The following is a 21,862-nucleotide window of genomic DNA, read 5'->3' as shown; positions in this document are numbered from 1 at the left end:
GTCCCAGGGTCCTTAGCTTATTGATGAGCTTTGAGGGCACTATGGTGTTGAATGCTGAGCTGTAGTCAATGAATAGCATTCTCACATAGGTGTTCCTTTTGTCCAGGTGGGAAAGGGCACCAAATGGTTGTTTTATGAAATAGAATAAGGTTCTTAGGACTCTCTTGCTCCCTTTCTGAGTTAACTGGGAGGAGTCTTTTGAAGCTTGGGCTGGCAACTGTTAAAGAGATGGTTTCCACTCTAGCTTCCTGCAGTTAGTCTGGGCGTAGGGTCAAGGAAAATGGGTTTTGCTAGAAATAGCATGAGCTGACAATGACTTGATTGATAAAAACCTAAAAGCTGGCATTCCAGAGACAAACGAAGCCGGGTTATGGGTAAAACACCATCCTGTGTAGATAACCAAGGTGGCTTATGGGAGTTGGAACCAGTCTGACTAGGCATGTTTAGGTCCTATATAACATCTGCTTTTTCCTTATCAGTTAAGCACTCGGCAACGCACTTCAGAGTGTGGGGTCGACGGTTTCATTATTGCAATAATGAATCGATATTAAATAAAGATGATTGTTTGAAGAAATTACCAAGTCTCTCTCAGTACTGAATTTCCACGACAATACACAGTGTGAAATGGGAAGTGACCAGTGGTTCAATGCCTTTACAACATGGGACAGCAGCGTTGGCTGTGAGTGTGTGTTGGTGTGTATGTGCATTACATTACATTACATTACAGAAAAACACTGAACACCCTTAACGCTAAGCAAAGAACACCCTCTCTCCTTTATTGTGGATGATCTTGCAGTAGTGGACAGAACACTGTAATACAAACTGAGCAGATTCAGAAAGCTATTATCAAATATTTGTTCAATGATTTTTGAAGCTTAAGGATATGTTTACCAATCAGGGTTTATTTGACCAGTTCGAGGTTGAGCTGGCGAGACATGTACTTATATAGTCTATAGCCACAGGGTGTGTACACAAGACTATTAGCATACAGTAGCTGAGTTAGGGGCACAATGTTACCTGTCATCTTCTCCCATATTTGCCCTATAGACACACAATGTCAGTGGGTCATTATACTGATAAAATAGAGGCAGCATTGTAAGGTGCAGTATACTACAAAGTATTGTGTCATTGAAAACAAATACATAGGCTAACTGTTACCATAGATTTCAACATCATTCCTGTCCTGTACTTGTTTTTGGAAACACAAAACAAATAAGGTATTATGCAGGAAAATACTGTATCTAGAGCTGACGTGGTGCAGCACGGAGCACAGTGTCCTGTGTCACAAAATAATGCATGAGAATCAACAAAACAATACTAATCTGTGCAATGTCAGTGCTAAACTAACTCATGTGTGTGCTTATCCATCCAAGGGATAATATTCCATTTCTCCTGCTAGTGTGTGGAGAGAGCTGGTCATGAGAGACTATCTGCTATTTGTGAGGCCTCAAACTGACAAGTCTCAGGCCAGGCTTGCTTGTTGTTGTGCTTGTGCCCCCACCTAGTCCACACTGCCGCCTGCCTGCCTGCCTGTCTGCCTGCCAGCCACTTGTCAGAAGCAATCAGGGAGGCTGATAGTGTCTGCCAGCAGTGAGCACATTTGGAGAGGACAGCATCAGAATAAGGGCCCCATGCGTCAGTAACAATATAACAACAGATGCCCACACTGCAGCAATGAGTGTTTATCTATTAGACCTGTCATTTGTTATACTTCACATTAAACAAAATAGGATGATACTGTATGTAGAATATGGAATCCCATTTACCTTTACTGTTGAGGCCCTATTTGCTAGGAAGTTGCAACCCATCATTAAGTAATGTTGCAATCAGCTTGCAGGGGCAACAAAATGCAATCCATAACATGTTTCTCTTACTCAAGATCATCAACAGCAAGGTACTTCCCTTTGGCATAGATAAGAAGAGGGTGGTGGGGAACACTGGGGATGATGACTATACTCAGCAGACCTGGGTTCAAATACTATTTGAAATCATTTTAAATACTTTATCTGAGCTTGATTGAGCTTGTCTGGCACAATTTAACCAATAGAATAGTCCCAAAACTGTAAACCCACCATCTGGCACTACAGGCAGTCTAGACTCTAAAGCAAATGCTCAAAGAATCCAAAAGATTTCAAATAGTATTTGAACCCACCAGGTCTGATCCTCAGTGACTGCCCCTCTGGGAGTTGACCAGCCATTGCAAACAATGCTGAAGGAAATTCCTTTAGAGACTGTGTCTGTGGCTGACCTATTTCTCACAGAGAACACAGTAGGTTTGCAGTCCTAAATGGCACCCTATTCCGTTTATAGTGCAATACTTTTGACAGGGCTCTGGTAAAAAGTAGTGCACTATAGTGGCTAGGGTGCCATTTGGGACGAACACTGGGTTTGCAGTCCTATGAACTCGCAGTAACAGCAGCAAATGGAACTTAACAAGACATTCATTAACTGCAACCTACTATCTTTTCAAGGGGAAGTAATAAAGGTATTTAAGAATATGAAAACTATGTTCATAGAGCAAACAACACTGAAGAAAAGGTAAAGGACTGTTTGTTTGGATATAGCTACACTCAGTGGCATACATAGGCTACACTGTCATAGTATTTTTAACAATGTAACTTTTCAGTCTAATTGGGAAAACATTCCTCACCTATCTGGCCGTTGGCCAATGCAGATTGTATAATTCCTAAAATAACGCATTTCATTTCAGCAAATTTGTACACGTCACATTTATGGTTGCGACATTGTTACAACATTGTCACAACTTTTCACATGAAGTTGCAGGTTATAAATTGTTGGCTATAGTTACACTAGTTATATATAAAAAAAGAAGAAGTTATGTAACAATTTCGCTAAAACTCAAATGAAGCAACAAGAAGCTCACTCAAGAAACATAACCATCTAGGATAAGCTGTACAACAGACAGTCTTATCTATTTAATTGAGGCAATGTTCTTACACAACAGTTTGATAACCTTTGTGAAAATAATCTCCTGCATGAACGCTATGCAAATATTTTATGTAGTGTTTAGGCGAAAGTTAGATTCCTAAACAGTTACGCGAACACCACAAACTCTTCAAATAAACTCGGAATTCATTCACCACTTGCCTTGTTCTGCTGAACCGCACGCTGATTAAGTAGAGTGCCAAAAAGCCAAACAACAAAGGTAAAACAAACTCTAACATTTCCTTGGGAGATTATAAAACGTTCCACAACAGGGAAAACTTCGGAAAGTTGTAAATCAATAGTTGTAATTGATAGTCGAAGTCAACTGCTCTCCTTCATATTGCCACAGTTCGTGTTTGGTCACGTGGGCGCGCTGTTTCTGACATGACTACTATCTAATTCGAACCAGACCTGTGTAATGCAGGACGACGTGGCTTTTATTACAGGAAGTACAATAGTTCAAAGAATTGAGTAATGAAGCAATGCTGTTGAGCAACAGTGTGAGAAAATAAATGAAACGTGACATTCAAAGCGCAGTTCAAGACATTTTCCAGATGGATAGTTTTTTGCAGTCTCTAATTGATAGCGTTCATTCCACGCACGCACACCCTTCTATCTTGTTGCTGCATGTGCTCAAACAATGTCAAAATAATTGTGGCTTAGCCTATCTGCCTTGCCTACTAATGTAAACAAATAAAAAAATGAGCCATAATAGAAATGTCACCATCAATGCACAGTTACTGGAGGCTTGCTATCTGATGAAAATGTCCCTTCCGTTTGACTCAGATGTATCTTAACTTTATATAGGCTTTACTCTCGATTAACCCAGAACTAAAATTTTGCCTAGTTTGGTCAAATCTGTCCGCAAGAGATTATACAGGCTTCAACCCTTCAACAAATACCATGGATTCACCACATACTGTGCAGTATCTTATCATTGATGTCTAAGTAGGTTGTGTTGTGCTGCATGTAAAATTGTAATATCCATTTATCTATGAAGAAAGAATTACAGAGAATACAGAAGTGATGTCAACATCATACAGTTCAATGTATGATTAATGCATTTTGTGGCTAATACAAACAGAGAAGTGTTTGCTGGAAAGGATCAGTGTATTGATGAATAGTGGAAGTCATAGTGGAATTCATAGGACAGAGACAGAGGCATTTTCCAAGACAACTAACAGAATGAACCTCCAACTGACTAACGGCCATGGTAAACTGTAGGGGCGTATACTGTTGATTTGAACAAAGTCCACACCTTCCTGAAATGCTTCTCTGTAACACCATGTCGAGACAAACGTCCTTGAAAACCTGAGAAAGAATGCTTTCAGTGCCAGAAATGTACACATATCAAAAGAGCCTGTTCTCCATTGTCTCAAACAAACACCTAGATAGAGAATATTAGCCTACTAATATGGCCTACTAGCTACTGTAAATAATCAGAGCAGGAAGTATGTCATCAGCACACCTCATATGATTAATATAATTCAGATTAAGGTTGCAAATAGGTTGCAATAAAGAAATTCACTGGTTTCCAAGAAATCATGGTTGAAAGATTCAGGATTTCCAGTTTATTCCCTCCTAATTCTGGAAATCCAGGGAATTTATTGAAAAACAAATTGTCTATTAGCATTATAATGAAGAGCATCGATTTCAGACCATGTGCATTTAGATAGTCTTATTAGAGTTAACATTGCCTGTGTCCCAAATGGCACTCTATTCCCTTTGTAGTTCACTACTTTTGACTAGGGCTCTGCACTTTGTGTCCCTCTTATCATGCTGTTTCCAGTTTCCAGGAAAGTGTCCTCTGTGCTGAGGGTGGTGAGGAGGGGTGTTGATGGGGTATTTCTTATAAGAGTACATTTCTCCTCATTACAATCTGTAGTGATCTCGTCTCTCTTAATATAAATTCTTCAATAATAGTCCTGTACAAACGTAAAAAATTGTGCAGATTCAATTTACATCTCTCTCTGTTTGCCATTTGTACAGTAGATTAAGTTAATACAAGAATAGCAGGGAACATCTCCTGGCAAACAACATGACAAATCAGAACACATTCAAACACTGTTCATGTTGTTAGTGAGTAGTAATCTCTCGTCTTGTGGACAAATTCTCATTGCCAGTGAAACGGCAAGAATCTGTCAGAAAAACACTCTTTTCACACAACTTCAATACTGCTATGACAAAGTTACTTTATCGGGGCAGGTTAGGAGAATTAGGTTAAGGTTAGGAAAAGAGTTAACATGCTGACCACACCACTCGCGTCGTGCCAACAAGCGCTAAAATAGAAGTCAGTTCTATTTGTGACGCTGAATGCGGTGCAAGTCCTGCCTCTCCCATCTCCTCATTGGTTTATAGAAGCAGATACCCATGTGCCATCTCCTCATTGGTTATACCCACGTGGGTGATTGAAAGATGAATTGAGTTCGGTCAGTTGTCATGGTAACTATGAAAGTTAGATGCCAATCACCATATAAAGTCCAAAGAAGAAAAAGCCTGGAAGGAGGAGAGATGACTAGAAACGATTTGGTTGACCGTTTTATGTGTGGATTAATTGTCGAGTAGAGCACCTTGTGCATTTCAGGTAAAATAACAACTCAACGTTTATATCCCAAGACAAATTAGCTAGCAACTGCAAGCAAGCTAGCTAAATTGCCATAAATGTTTAATGCTTTTTGACCTATCCCCAAATTAATATAATTGGTTCAGAGTTTGTTTTGATATTTCAACCTGCGTGTCATGATCGAGTTTGGTGTTGGGGGACAAAATCAATGTGCGCACGATCGTGCACGCGGGGCCGGTTTGTGTACAGTGTTATTAGGGTTAGCAAAAATGCTCTCCAAATCTGCTACGAAAATCACTTCCGGACGTAGCTGTATCGAAGTGGTGTGAAAAGAGTATGTCCCAGTCTGTCAAGGCTCACATAGAATTTGAAGTATTTTTAGAGAGTATTAAAAACAATGTTCTCCCTCCTAAAATGAGTCAGGTGTTAATAACACTGATACCTAAGCCTGAAAAAGAAGTGCTGCTCATCGATAACTGGCGTCCAATTTGTCTTCTTAATAATGACTATAAGATATTAGCCTTACTACTTGCAAAAATAATTAAAGAAGTCCTGGATGCAATCATTGACGAACCACAGTCTGGCTTTATGAGGAACAGACATATTTCTAACAATATCAGACTAGTATTAGACATACTTGACTACTCAGACCTAATAACCGAGGATAGCTTCATATTATTTTTAGATTTTTATAAAGCATTTGACACAGTAGAGCATCAGTTCCTCTTCCACTCCCTTGAGAGACTTGGCTTTGGGGATTTTTTCTGTAAGGCTATTAAGACTCTCTATACAAATGGTAACAGCTCTATCAAATTGAAATATGGCACCTCACCTAGATTTGAGTTAAAGAGAGGAATTAGGCAAGGTTGTCCTATCTCTCCGTACCTGTTTTTATTAATCACCCAACTTCTTACAAATTCTTTAAATAATAGTCCTGTACAAGGTATTTCCATAGCTGGTAAAGAAAGTATAAGTCAGCTGGCTGACGATACTACACTTTTTCTGAAAGATGCTAACCAAATTCCCATATCGATAAATGTGATACAAGCCTTTTGCAAAGCATCTGGTCTATATCTTAACATTAATAAATGTGAACTCATGGCTGTCAGAGATTGTGTGACACCTTCATATTATGGTATTCCAGTAAAAGAAGAACTTACATATTTAGGCATAACCATTGCAAAGGATTTTTCTCCTCACAGATATAATATACAGTGAGGGAAGAAAGTATTTGATCCCCTGCTGATTTTGTACGTTTGCCCACTGACAAAGAAATGAGGGAAATATGTATTTGACCCCTCTGCAAAACATGACTTAGTACTTGGTGGCAAAACCCGTGTTGGCAATCACAGAGGTCAGACGTTTCTTGTAGTTGGCCACCAGGTTTGCACACATCTCAGGAGGGATTTTGTCCCACTCCTCTTTGCAGATCTTCTCCAAGTCATTAAGGTTTCGAGGCTGGCGTTTGGCAACTCGAACCTTCAGCTCCCTCCACAGATTTTCTATGGGATTAAGGTCTAGAGACTGGCTAGGCCACTCCAGGACCTTAATGTGCTTCTTCTTGAGTCACTCCTTTGTTGCCTTGGCCGTGTGTTTTGGGTCATTGTCATGCTGGAATACCCAGCCACGACCCATTTTCAATACCCGGGCTGAGGGAAGGAGGTTCTCACCCAAGATTTGACAGTACATGGCCCCGTCCATCGTCCCTTTGATGCGGTGACGTTGTCCTGTCCCCTTAGCAGAAAAACACCCCCAAAGCATAATGTTTCCACCTCCATGTTTGACGGTGGGGATGGTGTTCTTGGGGTCATAGGCAGCATTCCTCCTCCTCCAAACACAGCGAGTTGAGTTGATGCCAAAGAGCTCCATTTTGGTCTCATCTGACCACAACACTTTCACCCAGTTGTTCTCTGAATCCTTCAGATGTTCATTGGCAAACTTCAGATGGGCATGTATATGTGCTTTCTTGAGCAGGGGGACATTGCGGGCGCTGCAGGATTTCAGTCCTTCATGGCGAAGTGTGTTACCAATTGTTTTCTTGGTGACTATGGTCCCAGCTGCCTTGAGATCATTGACAAGATCCTCCCGTGTAGTTCTGGGCTGATTCCTCACCGTTCTCATGATCATTGCAACTCCACGAGGTGAGATCTTGCATGGAGCCCCAGGACGAAGGATATTGACAGTTCTATTGTGTTTCTTCCATTTGCGAAAAATCGCACCAACTGTCGTCACCTTCTCACCAAGCTGCTTGGCGATAGTCTTGTAGCCCATTCCAGCCTTCTGTAGATCTAAAATCTTGTCCCTGACATCCTTGGAGAGCTCTTTGGTCTTGGCCATGGTGGAGAGTTTGGAATCTGATTGATTGATTGCTTCTGTGGACAGGTGTCTTTTATACAGGTAACAAACTGAGATTAGGAGCACTCCCTTTAAGAGTGTGCCCGTAATCTCAGTTCGTTACCTGTATAAAAGACACCTGGAAGCCAGAAATCTTTCTGATTGAGAGGGGGTCAAATACTTATTTCCCTCATTAAAATGCTAATCAATTTATAACATTTTTGACATGCGTTTTTCTGGATTTTTTTGTTGTTATTCCATCTCTCACTGTTCAAATAAACCTACCATTAAAATTATAGACTGATCATTTCTTTGTCAGTGGGCAAACGTACAAAATCAGCAGGGGATCAAATACTTTTTTCCCTCACTGTATGGAAGAATCTGAATATATTGTATAAAAATACTTCTTTGTTTTTAGAATATTGGTTCCAAAATAATATCCTATTGTGAGCCAACTGGTAAATACAGAGGGTCTTTTGCTCAGTTATAAGGAATTCTTATCACTTTACAAGGTCCCTGTAACACCTAAAGATTTTGCAATTGTTTTAGATGCCATTCCCTCAGGTGTTGCTTTATTATTCAGGAACATGTCAAGACCTGACCCTCAGTGCCTACCTTCCGTTGACCCTGACTCATCAGTAGGAAAGATTTGTTTCTCTTTTGGTCTATTCAATAACAGAGCGGTACGAGCCTTGTTTCAACAGGATGTTGTATCTACACCTTATGTCATGCCTTATTGGAATGGATTTATTGCTAATATCTGTTGGAAAAATTTTGGATGTTGCCACATATACGTACTTGTTAACAAAATTAACGAAGTTTCCTTTAAAATTATTCATAAATGTTATCCTGCCAACCACTATATGAAGAAGTATAAGGAAAGCATAAACTCTAATTGCTCCTTTTGTAATTACCACCCAGAAACAGTGTTGCATCTTTTTTGGCATTGTATTCATGTAAGAAAACAAGACATCAGTAGATTTATATTTGAACACATTTATGAAGATCTTACACTATTGTGGTGAGATGTACTGCTTGGATTCTTTACCTACGATAGAAATAAGCTAAAACATTTTTATGTAATTAATTTCATTATTCTTTTGGCCAAATTTCATATTCACAAATGTAAATTTACAAACAAAACACCACATTTCCTTACCTTACAAAAGGAAATTGAACTGTATTTTAAGACAATTTAAAACTCTACTGACAAAACAGCTGTTAGAATAGTGTATGTATGTCCCTTAAGGTCCTTGTATAATGTGATATTGTACTCCCTAGCCCCGCCCCTAGCCCAATTGTCCTTTGTATATTATGTATATATACTTGTGTTCCCACATGTACTTCCTGTATTGATTTGTAGTTAATAAAAAATATATATATAATTAAAAAGCTCACATAGAATTATGTGATTACGCGTAGCAGTAGTTCCTAGTTTGGGGTTTTCTTAATTGATTATTTGGACGAATAAGGATTGGGAGAAGGCGGTGCTTAATCTGGTGCTGTGATTTTCAAGCCCATGTGCGGATGATGAACAGTTTCCACTAGATTCCACAGCCACAATGTCAAAATTGGCTATATCGTAAAAATGTATGAAAACAAAAATGTCATTTTTAGCCTTGATAAACACGGTGAAATTAGCGGAAGGGAGGGCTTTGGCCAATAGTTTCCATTTGCCACGGAGGAGACTTTGCTTCATTCCTTTGCAAAGGAAATGACAAACCTTCTCCAGATAATTTTAGATTAGTGAGAGGGTAGTAAAATGAAAGTAAAAATGGTTGTCTCCAAAGATGATCATAGCTTTCAGAACATGTCACATCTTTTGGTTAGAACATTCTGTCCTGATACCCTATATGTTGTTCACTAGCAGTGGGCGTGGCTGGATAGTCTTGTTCACCAGCCAAGTCCATACTGTCATAGTGTCTAGAACCACATAAGGCTTCTGGCTCTTAAATATCTTATCCAAAAAGTATAACAACATTCAGAGGGGATACCATTGCTTATTTAGTATTACTTTGGGTACCAGTGTTTGTATGTACGTAAACCAACCCATAAATGGATGTGATCTCAAATATACAGAATATCTGAAATCAAACAGTATAATTTGTTCCTCACATCTTCGGGCATAATTGAAAGCTACATGAAGCTCACAGATTTGACGCCAGACGTCAGATTATTCTGATTACAAAATATCACTCAGTCAGAGATCTGTGTATAATGACAAGATGCTCATGTCTCCGCCATAACAATGGGAGTCGTTTTCCCAAAGGCGGGAAGACAGGCGACAAGCTTAGGTCTGCATATTAAGCCAATAGACATGCATTGGGCTCATTCTTGAGAGATTTTGGCGAGAGTGAGCCCTCTCACTTTGCCTCTTCCTCTCTAACACAGTGCTATGTTTTGATCACTATGGAATGTGGAAGCCCGTTCCCCCCACCCCAAAAAATTATCTGACTATGTTATAGCCAATAGTTTCCATTTTATAGTTATAAGTCATAATTATGAGATAGTAAGTCATTATTATGAGATATGTAAATCATAATTATTACATAGTAAGTCTGGATCATGGAAATTGAAAAGTCCTGCAGATCCTTTTACATTTTATCATGGTTGGATGACTTACAATAATGAAGTATTAAATTATCTCAGGGGACAGTACCAGAGACTGTAAGGGGGCTGTTGCCTGATTAGAAGTTTTCAGAAGTTATTTTTAAAATATATTATTTCTATATTATTTTCTATTAGTTTAGTGTTCATCTAATCCCGACCTGACAGTGTTCCTTTTCAACTAATGTATTTTTTTTTCCAACCCTCAGGAGACTATGAGAAGGGAGTGGGCCACCTGACCAACGCTATTGCTGTGTGTGGTTAACTCCGTCAGCTCCTCTAGGTGCTCCAGCAGACCTCCTCCTGTCTTTTAGATCCTGCTGAAACGGTCCACTGTCAGCCAGGTGAGTTTGCTCTCCCATGGAAAGGAAGGGCACCTGTTGTGGCACCTGATAGATTGTAAATTACTGTTTTATATTACTGTTTTATGTATTTACTGTACAAATGTAAATTGTGCAGATTCAATTTACATCTCTCTCTGTTTGCTATTTGTACAGTAGATTATCATTCTATCCTCTTGGTATGAATATATTGTTTTTATATATTTAGAGTTTGAAAGTAGTGTTATGTTCAAGCTCTTTGTGCATGAGAAGAGTACAATTAAAAATTACGAATTTTAACTGGCAGTCATTAGCAGCCATAAGAATGAATGTTCCTTTTTCCTTCTTCCTTTTTGTCAGAATAAAACAGGATGTAATGAGGACTAGATGAAATATGTTTCTCTGCCGAAAGGCAGAGTGCATGTAATGGACAAAAATAACTGGTCTTGCGATATTTATAGGTATTTTTCTTTTCATTTCTTAAATGAGCATGAATTTATAGTATTGTGCTGTTATTATTTCCTTTAATATTATCTATTATTGTTGTTAATATAAAAAGCAATCTGACTGTTTTCCATGTTATTTGGTTGGTTCTCTCTTAAAAAGCACCCCCACAGATATGCAATAGACCTATGGGGCTTTGAATGTGTGGTGGCAGTACTTAATTATGTTATCATGGGACTGCCCATATTTTCCTCTGGCCTGCGCCAACTGGCAGCCAAGGGTTTGCCTTAGGAAGCAAGTGTGCGTCATGAGTCAGGGAGATGGTCTGATGGTCTTAGTGACAGCAGACCTAAATGGGGGGGGGGGGGGGGGGGGGGGGGTTAGTGGGTGGAATATTAGGACAATTGAAGGTTTACACAGTTGCAGCTACAGTATGTTTAACAGTGAAAATATTATGGTACAGCTATGTGGACACTTAATCATCATGGTGCTTTTTGATGGTAGGTTTACAAACATTGGTTGTGGTAAGTATAATGGAAACTTGGGTATCATTATGGTAAGTGGTGAAATAAGAATAGCCAGTTACAATTGTAATGGCTTAGCAGAACATAAAAAAATATACATTTTTACCTAGCTAAAAGAGAAAGAATATAATATCTATTGTTTACAGGAAACTCACTCTAAATAAATAGATGAAGTTGGGTAGAAAAATGACTGAGAGGGAGAAATATATTTCTGTCATGGGCAAGGAAACTCAAAAGGGGTGATTATATTAATTAGCAACTATTTTAATCCAATTGTGCAAACTGTGCAAACAGATCCTCAAGGAAGATGGATCCTTTTAAGTATGCTATTGGACCAAAACCAGATCTGGCTAATGAATCTGTGGGCCAAATAATGACGATCCACACTTTGTTGAAAATATATATAATAATCTATTGATCTCACAAGCAACGACTGAATCTATTATTATGGTGGAAGATTATAATATGGTTTTAAGTACCTCATTCTTACTGGCATCAAAAGTTTATGAGTATTAATAGGAGACCAAATGCGATCAGACCACCATCTAATTGGCCTCCAAGTAACTCTTACAGAATTTCCATGTGGATGGGGATATTGGAAATTTAATCAAAGCCTACTGGATGTCGATTTGTTCTTAATTAAGACAAAATAATTAATAATTGACATTCTTCTGCATAACATAGGTACAGCAGATCCCCGTATTGTATGTGTGTGCAGGTAGATAACAGTGCAGGTAGATGGTAATAGAAACTGTACAATAGAGGCACAAAATAGGTTAGGAAAAACAAAAAGGATTGCAGGAACTTATACAAGAACAATCAAGTGTAATGTATTTTCTTTTTAAATAGAACGAATTGGATGGAAAATTGTGAAAAATGCACTAAATTCTTCTTAAATAAACAGGAATGCTACCAAAAATGATTTACAGAAACTAGTTACAAATGACAGTCATCTATGGTTCACCAAATTATATTTTGAAAGAGGAAGCAAAATATTTCAAACATATGTATTCTTTTCAGTCTCCTCCATCTCCACTGAATGATGTTAACTGTAAGGATTTATTTCCTAATAATAATAATGTAAAAATAACACATTTACAGAAAGACCTGTGTGAAGGCCAACTTGCAGAGGAGGAACTTTTTGAGGCAATTAAATATTTTCAGTCTGGAAAAAAATACAGACCAACTTGGTATTCATATTTAAAATAATATATAAATTAACTTACTACAATCAATTTCAATAGAAAGTTTGCAAAAATAGATAACATTATGCAACCATAGAGAGGTAAATACTTGCCTATTTATGCAAAAATCACATTGATTATCTCTTTGGTCCTATCACAGTTTACTTATTAATGGCGCTGCCTACTCCTGACAACTCGTTTTTTAAATCATATGAGCAAAACATATTTCACTTTATTTAGAATGCTAAGCCTGACAGCCTCTAACATGCCTATTTATATCATGAATATGAGTTTGGGGGGCTAAAATGATTACATATTAAAGTATTAAACCTCTCACTAAAAGCTTCACTCATACATAAGTTATACTTAAACCCAAAATGGTTCTCCAGTAGATTATTAAGAAAGGTTCATCCTTTGTTAAAAAAATTGCCTTTTTGTCTTTATACAGATTACAACTGCTCATTTCCGACTAATTGAAAATTACATTTTGTTTAAAGTATCGACCTTACTTAAACAAACCATACAAAGCTGGTCACAATTTCAGTTTTATCTTCCAGAAGAAATAGAACAAATATTAAAACAAATAGTATGGTTAAACTCAAATATACTTATTCATAAAAAAAACATTATTTATGGATAAAAAAATTGTATTATAGTCATTAATGATATTATGAATCGAAACGATGGAGTTGTGTCACATATGCAGCTATCGAAAATATATGGGAATGCCTGCTCAATACAAACTTACAACCAACTGACTGCATCACTACAACAAAAAATGGAGGAGGTAAGTGGAAGAGGGAGAAGGTAGGGAATTTGTTTGTCTGCCTTATATTAAAGACCAAAACAGGCTGAAAAAGATTGGCATAAATAGAAAAATATAGCAGTTTCATTTGAGAACAAAAATGTTGACAGCTGCTCCATACAGGTAGCAAAATACACGTGAAGAGATTTTTTATGTACCGATTCCATGGCACATGGTTTATGAACTGATACAAAAAAAAACACTTGATTCAACACATAGAGTTTTTCAATTTTAAATTATTATACAAAATTCTTGCCACCAACAGAATGCTAAATATATGGGGCATACAACAATCTCAGCTCTATAGATTGTGCTGCGAAGAAACAAAATCACTAGATCATTTATTCTGGTACTGACCCTATGTAGCTTGTTTCTGGTCACAGGTTCAGGAATGGTTAAAAAAATCATTAACTTCAAATTAACCTTACCAATAGCAGTGTTGGGCGATTTGGAAAGCAATAGTCAATCAATCAATAATATAATAATACTCGTAGGAAAGGTTTTCATCTTTAGCTCACAATCTGTGGATTCTATGCGATTTAGAAAGGTTAAAAATGTAAAACATCACAGCACAATTGAAAAATATGGAAACCAAATGAGGTCTATGGTGATAGGTGGGATGGGCTGAGAGTGTCTGAGGGGTGGGATTAAGGATCTTATGTTTGGTAATGTATTATTGTTATGTGATTGCTGTATATAAAAGTAACATATATGTTAAAGTATGTATATGTAGCTGAAAAGCTGTAAAAACAAAAAAAGATATGTGTCCTTCGAAGAGAGATGTTAGGGCAGTGCGGGGAGCAGGAACGTGACCATGGCACTTGGGTCCAAGAAAAAGCTGTCGGTCCAAACTGCAAATGTCTGAGCTGCAGAGCTCTGGTTGGAGCTAGCTACAATCTTGCGTCTGTCCTAATATAGTTTGCCCTGCATTCATGGTTGTCGGCTATCGTTGTTTTTGTAGTTTTTTCCCCAAGCACTACTCCACGTGCTTCCCTATGCTTGGTGTGATGGTGACTTCAGTAAGGTATTTATTAATATTATGAAATGTAAGTAAAGTAACTTAATGCTTTGTAGTCCAAGATATTTAAGGTATTGATTGAGTGGAGCGCAAGCCACCATCTGGGTAGTTTTGGAAAACCAGACCAAGGCAACAGCAGTGATTAGGTTTGGGATTAATGACGGACTCTTTTGGTAACTTCAAAAAATTGTTCCGGGGAGGGTCCTCCTCAGACAGACAACTCTCCTAATAAATCATATGTTTGGGTGGGCGGGGCTTAAAATGCAGTCAGGAATTGAGGAGATTTGATTATCTGGCCCGGGTTACCCCGATGGGGAGAGTTTTCACCGGGTGAAAAGTGATTGCATTTCTTTTGGAATTGCCTCTTGGACGTCAGCCAGGTGCCCCATTCAAAGCCCATTGCAAAGTTGGCTCAAAACACAAGTGACGTAGCCTAGGCTAAATTAAGCATGTGGAGTATTGAGTAGGATTCTGTGTTTTCACATGCAAAAGTGATTGCTTTAGATAAAAACGCTTTAGCTGCCTTCCCAATGAGTATTAGTTTGAACATTTGAACATATATTTTATATACAGTACCAGTCAAAAGTTTGGACACACCTACTCATTCAAGGGTTTTTCTTTAGTTTTACTATTTTCTACATTGTAGAATAATATTGAAGACATCAAAACTATGAAACAACATGTATGAAATCATGTAGTAACCAAAAAAGGGTTATTTATTTTATATTTGAGATTATTTAAAGTAGCCACCCTTTGCCTTGATGACAGCTTGGCACACTCTAAATATATACAATATATTTGTATTTGTTTAACACTTTTTTGGTTACTACATGATTCCATATGTGTTATTTCATAGTTTTGATGTCTTCACTATTATTCTACAGTGTAGAAAAGGGTACAAATTAAGAAAAACCCTTGAATGAGTAGGTGTGTCCAAACTTTTGACCGGTACTGTATGTTTCTGGATGATGCACCATGCTGCCTTGTTGACAACATGACAGAGCAGCGCAGATTATTGTTCGATCTGAGAAGGGCACTCCTCCCTCACCATGTTTGCCTGTTAACGTCATAGGCCATAGACCCGGGCACCGCAGCTCAGGTTAATAGTGCTCCCTCATTGTGCTGGGAGAGTGTTTCTAAACTCCGGTCCTCCAGTACCCCCAACCATACTAATGTATGTTGTAGCCCCGGACAAACACATTCAACTCATCAAGGGCTTGATGATTAGTTTACAAATGGAATCAGGTGTGCTTTTCTGGGGCTACAATACAAATGTGTACTGTTGGGGGTACTGGAGGATTAGAGTTGGGAAACGCTTTGCTAGGACAATTGGATAAGGCAGTGACGTAGGAAGGTCGGATGTCCCAACTCCGCCCTTTCCTCTATGCCAAACTGACGTTCTTTACGTACAGACATGTAAGCCGAAATATAAGTACATTGTGGGAAGCAACCTGTCTGTCTAGAGCAGCCTTTCCCAAATCCGGTCCTGGGGATCCCAGAAGGTGTTCGTTTTGGTTTTTGCCGTAGCACTACACAGCTGATTCAAATAATTCAAGCTTAATGATGAGTTGATCATTTGAATCAGCTGTGTAGTGCTAGGGCAAAAAACAAAATGTGCACTCATTGGAGTCCCCAGGATTAAGTTTGGGAAACGCTGTTCTAGAGACTACCATCCGGGTATGTATTATTGTTTGATAACTGTTGGTACTGGCTCACAAACAAACAAAAAGTGACAGTGATTTTAATCTTGTAACTTAAAGAGAAACTTACACTGAGTATACAAAACATTAAGAACACCTGCTCTTTCCATGACATAGACTGACCAGGTGAATCCAGGTGATGATCACTTATTTATGTCACTTGTTAAATCCACTTCAATCAGTGTAGATGAAGGGGAGGACACAGGTTAAAGAAGGATTTTTAAGCCTTGAGATAATTTCTTGGATTGTGTACTGATTGTGTACTGTTTTTCATGCTCAACAGTTTCCTGTGTGTATCAAGAATGGTCCACCACCGAAAGGATATCCAGCCAACTTGACACAACCATGGGAGGCATTGGTGTCTACATGAGCCAGTGTCCCATGTATAGTCCATGCTAAGATGAATTGATGTTGTTCTGAAAGCAAAGGGTGGTTTGCAACTCAATATTAGGAAGGTGTTCTCAGGGTATATATTTTATGAAACATACAAATTATAACCTGTTTCTTGACCACATGTGCTTTTTCTAGGACAATAATTACTGTAACCTTCAGGACAATTTCTCCATCACAGGTCCCCAAGGGTACAGTTTTTTTAATTTTTTAATTTATTTCACCTTTATTTAACCAGGTAGGCAAGTTGAGAACAAGTTCTCATTTACAACTGCGACCTGGCCGAGATAAAGCAAAGCAGTTCGACACATACAACAACACAGAGTTACACATGGAGCAAAACAAACATACAGTCAATAATACAGTAGAAAAATAAGTCTATATACAATGTGAGCAAATGAGGTGAGATAAGGGAGGTAAAGGCAAAAAAGGCCATTGTGGCAAAGTAAATACAATATAGCAAGTAAAACACTGGAATGGAGATTTGTAGTGGAAGAAAGTAGAAATAATGGGGTGCAAAGGAGCTAAATAAATAAATACAGTAGGGGAAGTGGTAGTTGTTTGGGCTAAATTATAGATGGGCTATGTACAGGTGCAGTGATCTGTGAGCTGCTCTGACAACTGGTGCTTAAAGCTAGTGAGGGAGATGTGTTTCCAGTTTCAGAGATTTTTGTAGTTCGTTCCAGTCATTGGCAGCAGAGAACTGGAAGGAGAGACGGCCAAAGGAGGAATTGGCTTTGGGGGTGACCAGAGAGATATACCTGCTGAAGCGCGTGCTACAGGTGGGTGTTGCTATGGTGACCAGTAAGCTGAGATAAGGGGGGACTTTACCTAGCAGGGTCTTGTGGATGACCTGGAGCCAGTGGGTTTGGCGACGAGTATGAAGCGAGGGCCAGCCAACGAGAGCATACAGGTCGCAGTGGTGGGTAGTATATGGGGCTTTGGTGACAAAATGGATGGCACTGTGATAGACTGCATCCAGTTTACTGAGTAGGGTATTGGAGGCTATTTTGTAAATGACATCGCCGAAGTCGAGGATCGGTAGGATGGTCAGTTTTACGAGGGTATGTTTGGCAGCATGAGTGAAGAATGCTTTGTTGCGAAATAGGAAGCCAATTATAGATTTAACTTTGGATTGGAGATGTTTGATGTAAGTCTAGAAGGAGAGCTTACAGTCTAACCAGACACCTAGGTATTTGTAGTTGTCCACATATTCTAAGTCAGAACCGTCCAGAGTAGTGATGCTGGACGGGCGGGCAGGTGCGGGCAGCAATCGGTTGAAGAGCATACATTTAGTTTTACTTGTATTTAAGAGCAGTTGGAGGCCATGGAAGGAGAGTTCGTTTGGCATTGAAGCTCGTCTGGAGGGTTGTTAACAGTGTCCAAAGAAGGGCCAGAAGTATACAGAATGGTGCCGTCTGCGTAGAGGTGGATCAGAGACTCACCAGCAGCAAGAGCGACATCATTGATGTATACAGAGAAAAGAGTTGGCCCTAGAATTGAATCCTGTGGCACCCCCATAGAGACTACCAGAGGCCCGGACAACAGGCCATCCGATTTGACACATTGAACTCTATCAGAGAAGTAGTTGGTGAACCAGGCGAGGCAATCATTTCAGAAACCAAGGCTATTGAGTCTGCCGATGAGGATGTGGTGATTGACAGAGTCGAAAGCCTTGGCCAGGTCAATGAATACGGCAGCACAGTATTGTTTCTTATCGATGGCTGTTACGATATCGTTTAGGACCTTGAGCGTGGCTGAGGTGCACCCATGACCAGCTCTGAAACCAGATTGCATAGCGGAGAAGGTGCGGTGGGATTCGAAATGGTCGGTAATCTGTTTGTTGACTTGGCTTTCGAAGACCTTAGAAAGGCAGGGTAGGATGGATATAGGTCAGTAGCAGTTTGGGTCAAGAGTGTCCCCTCCATTAAAGAGGGGGATGACAGCAGCTGCTTTCCAATCTTTTGGAATCTCAGACGACATGAGAGGTTGAACAGGCTAGTAATAGGGGTTGCAACAATTTCGGCAGATAATTTTAGAAAGAAAGGGTCCAGATTGTCTAGCCTGGCTGATTTGTAGGGGTCCAGATTTTGCAGCTCTTTCAGAACATCAGCTGACTGGATTTGGGATAAGGAGAAATGGGGGAGGCTTGGGCGAGTAGCTGTGGGGGGGTGCAGTGCTGTTGACCGCGGTAGGGGTAGCCAGGTGGAAAGCATGGCCAGCCGTAGAAAAATGCTTATTGAAATTCTCAATTATAGTGGATTTATCGGAGGTGACAGAGTTTCCTATCCTCAGTGCAGTGGGCAGCTGGGAGGAGGTGTTCTTATTCTCCATGGACTTTACAGTGTCCCAGAACGTTTTTGAGTTTGTGTTGCAGGAAGCAAATTTCTGCTTGAAAAAGCTAGCCTTGGCTTTTCTAACTGCCTGTGTATATTGGTTTCTATCTTCCCTGAAAAGTTGCATATCACGGGAGCTGTTCGATGCTCAGGCAGAACGCCACAGAATGTTTTTGTGTTGGTTAAGGGCAGTCAGGTCTGGAGAGAACCAAGGGCTATATCTGTTCCTGGTTCTAAATTTCTTGAATGGGGCATGCTTATTTAAGATGGTGAGGAAGGCATTTAAAAAAAATAACCAGGCATCCTCTACTGACGGGATGAGGCTTCCTTCCAGGATACCCGGGCCAGGTTGATTAGAAAGGCTTGCTCGCTGAAATATTTCAGGGAGCGTTTGACAGTGATGAGTGGAGGTCGTTTGACCGCTGACCCTATTACGGATGCAGGCAGTGATCGCTGAGATCTTGGTTGAAAACAGCAGAGGTGTATTTAGAGAGCAAGTTGGTTAGGATGATATCTATCAGGGTGCCCGTGTTTACGGCTTTGGGGTGGTACCTGGTAGGTTCATTGATAATTTGTGTGAGATTGAGGGCATCAAGCTTAGATTGTAGGATGGCTGGGGTGTTAAGCATGTCCCAGTTTAGGTCACCTAGCAGCACAAGCTCTGAAGATAGATGGGGGGCAATCAGTTCACATATGGTGTCCAGAGCACAGCTGGGGGCAGAGGGTGATCTATAGCAGGCGGCAACGGTGAGAGACTTGTTTTTAGAGAGATGGATTTTTAAAAGTAGAAGTTCAAATTGTTTGGGTACAGACCTGGATAGTAGGACACAACTCTGCAGGCTATCTCAGCAGTAGATTGCAACACCGCCCCCTTTGGCCATTCTAGCTTGTCTGAAAATGTTGTAGTTAGGGATGAAGATTTAGAGTTTTTGGTAGACTTCCTAAGCCAGGATTCAGACACGGCTAGGACATCCGGGTTGGCAGAGTGTGCTAAAGCAGTGAATAAAACAAACTTAGGGAGAAGGCTTCTAATGTTAACATGCATGAAACCAAGGCTATTACGGTTACAGAAGTCATCAAAAGAGAGCGCCTGGGGAATAGGAGTGGAGCTTAGCACTGCAGGGCCTGGATTCACCTCTACATCACCAGAGGAACAGAGGAGGAGTAAGATAAGGGTACGGATAAAAGCTATGAGAATTGGTCGTCTATGACGTCCAGAATGGAGAGTAAAAGGAGCAGGTTTCTGGGGGCGATAAAATAGCTTCAAGGTATAATGTACAGACAAAGGTATGGTAGGATGTGAATACATTGGAGGTAAACCTAGGCATTGAGTGATGATGAGAGAGATATTGTCTCTAGAAACATCATTGAAACCAGAAGATGTCATAGCATGTGTGGGTGGTGGAACTGAACGTTTGGATAAGGTATAATGACCAGAGCTAGAGGATCTACAGTGAAATAAGCCAATAAACACTAACCAGAACAGCAATGGACAAGGCATGCTTAGCCGAGTGATCATAAGGGTCCCGTGAGATTCAGACAGCTAGCCGGGCCATAGGTAGCAAGCTGGCAGAAGATGGAATGAGGTCTGTTTTTAGCCACCTCGTGCGTTTCCGTCTGTAGATTAGTGGGGTTCCGTGTGGTAGGGGGGACCAGTCCAATTGGCAAAATAGTTATAGTGGCCCCCCCAAAAAAAATTGTCTGAGAGACCTATTCAGATAGCAGCCAATAAGACAGCTAACGATTAGCGGGCCGCAGATGGGTGTTCAGGTTACGTCGCGACGGAGGGGCCAGTTGGATAACTCCCTCGGGCAGATAATGTCGGTAGTCCGGTCGTGAAGGCCCGATGGGGCTCCGCATCGGCAGTAAAACGGGTCCGGATAGGTGATTGTAGCCCAGGAGTGGCTGATGGAACTCTTCAGCTCGCTAGCTCCGGAATAATTGATGTTAGCTCCGGGACCAACGTTAGCCAATAGTCACTCGGGTAGCAGCTAGCTAGCTGCAAGATCCAGGTGTAAATGTCCAGAGGCTGCAGTAGAGCCTGCACTATTTACAGTAAGGGTATATTGTCAACATAACTTGTGATGGTTTAAATGTTCAGATTGGGCATGACAAATCAATGACCTATTTACATTATACTTCACACAAACATTTCATATGCATTGAATGTAGGATTTTCACTATTGTGTAGTAAGATGTATCCTAAGTATTGACTCAAGCAAATATGATGTAACAGTACTGGATGGGTAGAGCAAGCAGGTGAGCTTCCTCCATCTTTAAGGGAAACACTGAGGGTGGAATTTCAGAGTCTCCTACTAGGTTGGGGTGAAGACAAGGCCGTTTACCATTGTCTACTTAAGAGGGTGGATCTCCCATAGACACCCAATGTGATATCAGCTGGGTCTGGTCTACTTAGTTCATTGACATCCACTGAAACATGTCTCGCTTCATCTTCCGTCTCTGTTGAAGCTCTTGATTCACCTGGCTAGACCAAGAGGTTATGCGATGGGGTCCAGCTGATGCCACTATGAAGGAGATGGGAGACCACGTGGCACCTAGGGTGGAGACGGGAGATAAATGGGAGAGGGGGATATCTGTGAGTAGAGTGCTGTCAAGTCCCTGTCTGACTGACTGCCTGTCAGTCAGTCAGTTGCTACTTAAAGGGATACTTTGGGATTTTGGCAATGAGGC

General features: G+C 40.1%; 1 protein-coding gene and 1 long non-coding RNA gene across 3 annotated transcripts in view; one reads left to right on the top strand and one right to left on the bottom strand.

The window, feature by feature from the left end:
- cyp7b1 (cytochrome P450, family 7, subfamily B, polypeptide 1) overlaps nt 1-3,351 on the bottom strand; it is a 12,030-nt gene extending 8,679 nt beyond the window's left edge. The window contains exon 1 of the mRNA XM_029704759.1: nt 3,109-3,351. Coding sequence (XP_029560619.1) covers nt 3,109-3,185 — 77 coding nt within the window. The 5' untranslated portion in view covers nt 3,186-3,351. The remainder of the gene's footprint in view (nt 1-3,108) is intronic.
- On the top strand, nt 2,348-21,862 carry LOC115156930 (uncharacterized). Of its 2 annotated transcripts, none has more exons than XR_003868348.1 (3): nt 2,348-2,485; nt 10,660-10,794; nt 21,641-21,862. It is a non-coding gene; the product is annotated as an uncharacterized LOC115156930 (long non-coding RNA). The 2 variants fall into 2 exon arrangements; XR_003868349.1 differs by having other exon boundaries at nt 2,348-2,538.

The sequence above is a fragment of the Salmo trutta genome, chromosome 21, assembly GCF_901001165.1.
Source record: "Salmo trutta chromosome 21, fSalTru1.1, whole genome shotgun sequence".
NCBI classification, from domain to species: domain Eukaryota; kingdom Metazoa; phylum Chordata; class Actinopteri; order Salmoniformes; family Salmonidae; genus Salmo; species Salmo trutta.
The sequence above is the reverse complement of the archived record's forward strand: the minus strand, read 5'-3'. Positions and strand labels throughout refer to the sequence as shown.